A 7,085-nucleotide genomic window follows, 5' to 3' on the forward strand; every position below is an offset into this window, starting at 1 on the left:
AAAGGAGGGAGAGCAAAAGAAAGGAATGCACATCTGGGCTAAATATTTGTTAGAAAGTATTCCCAGGATAGTGGGAGTTCTGGTGCCAGAGAGGAATTCCTGCGGGTTTGATCCATTGCATTATGTACTTGTTCCAAAAGCTGTTTTCAGTAAAATAGATGAGTAAGAAGTCTTAGCCAAGAACAGAATGTCTTTTTTGGCAACTAAAAGGAAGATAGGATTATTTTATTTCAGGTTATGTAAAGAAAAAAAAAAATAAGAGAAAGAGAAGGTGGTAAAATCCTGCTCTCTGTGGTGCCTGCAGAGATTTGCAATGGCAAGCACAGAGATACAGATATATGTATGTATATATATATTTTGTTAGGCTGCTGTGCACATTGCTGTGACATCTTTGTAAGACATCAACATGGATTTGAGATTACTTTTAGAATGACTGCAATTAAAATATGCTCGCCCTGTCTGAATTGGCCCCTGGGGTTTTCTGGCTGAGTGGCCAGCAGTTTTGGTGACATGGCTTTCAGGGCAACATCCAAATTGCTGCTGTGAATTCTGCTCCCAGGTGCCGGGGCAAGGAGGAGAGGAGAGGGTTGTCATTGCCTTGGCAGCGAAACCTCTGCCTGGAAGGTTATTTTGGGGTGGATACCAGTAGACACCGATGGGTACAGCCTCACTACATTCCCTATAGCTCCTGACAAGGATTTGAAAACTTCACCTGGAAAATGTCACAGCCATAAATCAACAAAGAGGGGGAAGGCTTTGGGGGGGGTGGGGTGGGGGAATAAATGTGTTTTGGTGGGTGGGCAACAGGTTCAGGAGCTTTTTCCCATTTATTGAGAAACCTGTTTGCACGACATCTACTTTACATTACCAAAACAATGGGTGTTTTGAGTAAGCATGCCAAAGATGGTTATGTTTTTTTCTTTCTATTCTTTTCCTTTGGGCTTATTCTGGTAGGTGGAAGATGTACACACCTCCCTTCATCCTGCCAGACGTGGCTAATCAGCAGTGATAGTATTGAAAACAAAAATACAATAAAATGGCACTGTCTTACACCCAGCTTGCCTTGGCTCCAGCTTGGTGGCTGTGTTACTTCAGTTGGCTCACTTGAGGAAAATGCTTCGTTTTTTCTTCCTGTGTGGTTCTGGGGGAGGTGATGTGGCTCGTGATGGGTGTTGTTGGGTTTGCAGGTGACCTGAGCACTGGGGCTGCACTGCTCTGCAGCATCACCACGTCCACCTCCGTGCTTTGCCAGGAGTCCTGCAGACCAGGTGAATCCCAGCAGGAACAGAGGGCACGGGTGGGTTGGTTTTTATCTTTTGGTCCAGACCTGGGAGTTTTCCCTGTTTGAGTGGTGTGATCTTGGCTGCTCCACCACCCTCCGGTGTCTCCCACGAGGCTTGGATGTGGTCAGCATCACATCTCTGAGGACGTTTGCATTGGACATGTGTCCTACAGGGTTTTCAGGGAGCTGTTTTCTCCCATCCGTGGCTAGACAGTGGCATCCTTCACCAGCAACATTGGAGGTGTCCTTTGGAGCAGCAAGTGGTTGCTCTGTGGCATAAACTGATGTTCTTTCAAGCCACGTGGGATTTTTTTTAAAAGTTTTTGGTTACTCCAGGTGGACAATAGGATCAGCTGGGATAAGGAAACCTCTGCCTGCAGCCCAGGCTTTGATTCAGACCCCTGCCATGGATTTGGAGGGTTTCTTTACTCTTGTTTTTTTCTTAAAGCAAATGTGAGACAAGAACAGAAGGCACAAAAATAAATGAATAATAACAATGAAAGGTGTGTAAATGCAGCCAGGTACCTTGTTTGGGCATTGTGGCTGCCTGTGAGCTCTGCTTTGCTGGGGTGCAGGCAGGAAAGGGGTTAATCCAGGTGTCAGGTAGGACATGTGCTGCTGGGGCTGGAGGGTGGCCAAATCCACCTTCTCCCCATCTGTTTTGGATTAAGGCCAAAAAACCAACAGCCCCTCCGTGGCCAAACCACCTGCAACTCTGGGGCTGCCGAGGAGGAGGAGGAGGGATGAAGGGGATCACCACTCCCCAGCCTTCATAGGTGTGCACTGCAGTGAATGATTAACTTCTTCTGGCTGAGAAACTGCTTCATCCAGGGATTTTTTTGACCTTTTAGGGGACTGTTGTCTCCTGGGAAGCTATTGGTAATCATAATTAAGGAGGGTTGGTGCAAGGCTTTGAAGGCACCGCGTGTGCCCCCACCATCGAGACACTGAAAATCCCATCGTTTGGAGGTTTTGGAGGCAGTGTAGTTCTGTGTTGCTTGCTCAGGGCTGTCAGGAGGGTGGGTTTAGTGGTTTTTTTTCCTTTTTCAGAAACTTAAATTAACTTCAGACATGCAAAAGAGGGTGAGAAAGTGCTACGGTTACGAAGAACAAATTTAGCTGCTGGAGGAGTCTCAGCTGGTGGGTCCCCATCCCCAGTGTCTGGCATGCTGGTATCTGCACTTTCACCATCCTGGGGCTGGATGTGTCTGTCCAAATGTTAGGGATGCTTTAGGCTTTGTGTATTACCTCTGGTTTTAATTGAAGCTCATGAAGCTGAGGCTCTCCCCTCCCTGCTGGAGGGAGATTCTGGGCTGACGCTGCGTCTCTCCCACCGTGGTTTTGCCTTAAAGCCCAGTAGGGTGGGGTCAAAGCAAGGCACTCCTCTGGCAGCAGCCTGCTTCTCAGCTTTGGGTATGGCTCACTGGTTTCAAAATAAGGTGGCAGTGACTTCTACAGAAGCAGGGGCATCTAGTGTGGTGTTGCCAGCATCTAAAAGGAGAAACAGTCCATTGTCTTTGCAAGAGCATCCCACATGAGGTGATCTCTGATATGCATTAGCTTGTTGTAAGCAAAGGGTGTAGCTTTTGTGCAATGTCAGGAGACAAAAAAACCACAAACTTTCCGAAAGCAAAGGTTAGAAGATGCACCCAAGTCATTTTTTTGGTTCTTTTTTTTTTTTCTTTTAAGATGAACAGGGGAAATGCATGCAGGAGATTTAGGAATCTAGGCAAATACAGAGCTCCTTTGTTTTTAATTAGCTGCGTTGTTTTTAATTGCTACTATGCTTGATACATAACCCAGCCTAAACAAGAATAGCTTATTGAATGGGGGACTGACTATGAAAGGCACCGTGAGGAGAAGGGCTGTTCTTCACAGTTGATATATTTGTATTTCAGTGCTTCATTTAATAAGTCTGTTTCCCCGGGGGGCTGTAGCGAGTAAATCATGCCAACAGATTGTTCTCTGCAAACTGGCTTATTTTTGTAATTAGCAAGACGTTAAAGCTGTAACTGCATAGAAAGAGATCTGGGGAAGGAGTTAACGCAGAAGAATTAGTAAGCAAAATGTAATACTTATTGTTTGATAACATTTGTGTTGATTGGATTGCTTTCCGGACAGTTTCTTGCCTGCAGTAAGTTCTTCTGCAGGGTCATAAAGCGGGAGAGAAATTCAGCAGGTGTGCACAGCGAGGGTAGTAAGGTGTGGTGTTTTGGGGGAGCACTTTTTGGGAGTTATACCCACCGTGGCCAGGTGGGCCTGGAGGAGAAGCCTTGCTGGGGGTTGAAGCCATCCTGCTCATCGCCAGAAGCTGCCACTATTTCCCGTGCTTTATGCTGCTTTTCTCCTTTGTTTTCCAGTTATATGAAAAATACGTCGGCACCATGAGTGGAGTATTGAAAAGGAAGTACGAAGAGCTGGGGGATGACAGTACCTACTGCTCCTCCTCCTCCTGCTCCCCACTCTCCTCCTCGGCATCCTCGGGCTGGGAGTCGGACGAGGAGAGCTCCCGTGGAGAGCCCAAGCCCTGCTCTGCCTTAACGCCCGGCTTCACCCGTGAGTACCCCAACAGCCCCTCTCCTGGCCTCTGCACTGGTTTTTGTAGCCTGGTGGTGGGTCGTTACCATGCAGAGAGACCCCCTTGGAGCCCACCTGTACAGGTGGAAGCAGCCATAATGTCAGCTCCCCATTGTTACACTAATCTATCTGGTTTCTATAATGAGCCCACACCTCAGGGTAGTCTTCCTCAGCCCTTCCTCCCAGCATTTATCATTCCTTTATAACGTTTTTGCCAAAGTCTGAATTTCTGGGAATAGAAGCCCAAGGACCAAGGTGTGCAGAGGCACGTGGGTGCCTCCAATCCAGTGCTGTAGGACCATCCCACAATCCCTCAATCCCCTGTCAACCTATTCCATTGGCAAAAACTAAACAGACAGCAAAGGCCCATAACGCTGGTTTTTAAGAATGATTAACCAGTAGCATAATTACAATTTCAGAACTCGTTTCCTACGTAAGTTGGGTACTTTGCCAAAGAACACGACACGTTTGACATTGCCTCTGCTGTTAGCACAGATAAATGCTGTTTTGTTTTCCCAGTAATATCAGTTTTGAGAGCTTTTAGGAAAACACACAGAAGGCAAGGTTGTAAAATCCTTTATCTGTCACATGAAGGGAAAAATAAAACATACAATAGGGGAACATCTTCACAGAGGAGAAATAGTCCAACCTAGTAAATTATACTGAACACCCACTGTATGTAGCAGTCAAGGTCCACTTAGCAGACATACACAAACACGCCGTGCTCTGAAAAGGCTTTAGAAGTCTTGTAATAATAAAGAGTCTCATTCTTGCTTGTCTTCCCAGGTTTTGTGACAAAACAATGAACTTTTTGTATTCTCTGGCTCAATTGGAAAAGGGTCAGGAATGGGAAAACAATTTCAGAGGAGGGGTGTGGGGAGAGAGAGGCAAATGCCAAAGTGCAGCAGCTCAGCCGATAGATGATCACGGTGGTTAACTCGCCTTTTGATAAAGAGCTAATGTTTTAGAAGATTGAGTCAAGGTTATTATGAAAATGCAACCCCAGTGCAAAGATACCATCAAAGCGACTGCAGAGCCCAGTGTGAAGCCCTCAGCTATTTAGCAGAAGCTGCTGATGCAGCTGGGGGAACGCTTGCTTTTTTTTTTTCCATATGAAACTGAAGTGCTATATTTTGGCAAGTGAAACTTGTGAAACGTGGGTGCAACTAACTGTCCGGTCTTGCACTTTCCCAGCCTTCAGGGCCAGCCAAACCAGCCGAGCCCCTCTGTTTTTCAGCAGTCCTTTTTTGGTTGGCTCCCTGCAGTAGAGCTGCCTGTGACTCTGCCATCCAAAGAGCGGGATCTCTGCTCTGCAGGAGTCACCCATCCTTTCTGGGTTGTTTTTCCCCCATATTTTCCATGGTGGCAACCAAGACGTCCCTGCACAAGGAGAGGATGGGAGCAAAAAAACCCACTGTTGAATTTGTGTGTAGCTGACTCTCATCCCTGCCGGGCTCATGCAGCAGAAAAAGCAGCTCTGTAACCCAGTACCGCTGCGTTTCGCTTCACTTTCCGTGGCCCGCTGCGCTCGTGGAAACTCACTGACTCTGAAACCACCCTGCTTAATTAATCCACCTCCATCTGCCACGTTTGCACGTGCAGATGTGCAGAACCAGGTATCTCTGGAGAGGCTCCGCTTTAAACGGTGTCTAGCACGTTTCAGCAGTTTGAGATAAACCAGAGTCATGTATCGCCATGTTTACCCGGGGATCACCTGCATAAAGATTAACATCTTTGCAGCTGCTCTCGAATGAGTCTCTGGAGAATAAGCTATAGATTCATAGTTCCTCCCAGTGGATGGTGGAAGGAAGTACCAGAAGACCAGCCGTTTTGGCTCTGTGCTGCCCTGCCACAGAAACTGGAGCCACACTGGAGTGTCGGTGCTCCAGCATCCCGGGAGCTCCTGAGCGTGGGGCAGGGTGTGTGGGTTTAGAGCAGGACAGGCCTGCAGGACGGTTTGTTGCGTGTTCGTTATGCTCTGCTGCACGGGGAGAATAAGCAAATACATGTTTCTTGGGGGAAGTCAAGCAGAAAGGAGAAGCAGCAGCCGTGTTTTAGGGTGAATCTGATCAGTGACACCGATGCATCAGGACTTGCCTTAATTTATTCTCCATTCCCATCCCACCTTTGAAGTGTTAGATCCTAGAATGCCAGAAACCATCAAGTGATGTTGTAACCTTGTCCTGTCATGTCCCTGTTGAGAGAGCAACTGCAAGTCCTGCCTGTTTGTAACATTTACAGCCTGTTTGTAGTATATCCACCTTGTCTGCAGGGTGGCAGTACTGACTTTCTGCTTTTTTTTTGTTGTTTTCTTCCCCCATTTTTAGCCACGTCTATCCTGAAGAAATCCAAGCGGCTAAAGAAGAACAATGTGGAGTTTGACCGGGTCACTGTGTTTTACTTCCCACGCTGCCAGGGCTTCACGAGCGTGCCTAGTCGTGGGGGCTGTACCCTGGGGATGGTGAGCAAGCACAGCTCCTCCCGGCAGTTCACACTAGCAGAGTTTTCCAAGGAGCAGGAAAATGTTCGTCGGAAGAAACTTGAAGAGAAATTAAAAGAGGAGAAGTTGGAAGCGTTGAAATGGAAAGTGAGTAGGAGCATGGGGCTGGTGGATGTCGTTAGTTAATTGGCCAATTTTTAGTAGGAACCTCTCTGTGACCTGGGGGCATTGGTTCTTACCCCTCTTTGGGTCTCCAAAAATCACAGACTCTGGTGTGGGATTTTCAGCTCAGTTCTCAAGCTTTGAAAGGCAATGGAAAAAGCACTGAACTCAACATCAGATGTCTGTCAGGTCTTTGGAGGTTCTGACACAGATGTTGGTCTTGTGGCCAGGTGCCACAAGGGGCAGATCTTTCTTCCTGCTCCTGACCTGGGGGTGCCAATGGCTCTGTGACCCCCAACAAGTCCCTAATGCTTTGCCCAATTTTTGCCCTTAGCTGACCATGAACGGCACAAAGGAGTCGGAGGAGGCCAACCAGCTCACCATCGAGGACATCTCCGACGACGACATCGACGTCAGCAACATGGACCTGGAGGACGGCTTCTTCCTCCAGCCCTACCCCGCCAAGAAGAGGCGGGCGCTGCTGAAGGCCGTGGGGGTGAAGAAGATCGACAAGGAGGAGAAGCGGGAGCTGCACAACATCCGCCTGTCCCGGGAGGACTGCGGCTGCGACTGCCGGGAGGTCTGCGACCCCGAGACCTGCAGCTGCAGGTTGGCAGGGCTCAA

At 48.1% G+C, this 7,085-nt stretch overlaps 1 protein-coding gene across 1 annotated transcript in view; it reads left to right on the forward strand.

Annotated features, from left to right (window-relative positions):
• Positions 1 to 3,666: 3,666 nt before the first annotated feature.
• Positions 3,667 to 7,085, forward strand: part of LOC103769171 (cysteine/serine-rich nuclear protein 3-like) — a gene marked incomplete at its 3' end in the record, with an annotated part of 4,823 nt that continues 1,404 nt past the window's right edge. The window contains exons 1-3 of the mRNA XM_008936346.1: positions 3,667 to 3,838; positions 6,187 to 6,446; positions 6,796 to 7,070. Of these exons, the coding sequence (XP_008934594.1) occupies positions 3,667 to 3,838; positions 6,187 to 6,446; positions 6,796 to 7,070 (707 nt within the window). The remainder of the gene's footprint in view (positions 3,839 to 6,186; positions 6,447 to 6,795; positions 7,071 to 7,085) is intronic.

Source organism: Merops nubicus, unplaced genomic scaffold (assembly GCF_000691845.1).
Source record: "Merops nubicus isolate BGI_N331 unplaced genomic scaffold, ASM69184v1 scaffold42732, whole genome shotgun sequence".
Taxonomy (NCBI): domain Eukaryota; kingdom Metazoa; phylum Chordata; class Aves; order Coraciiformes; family Meropidae; genus Merops; species Merops nubicus.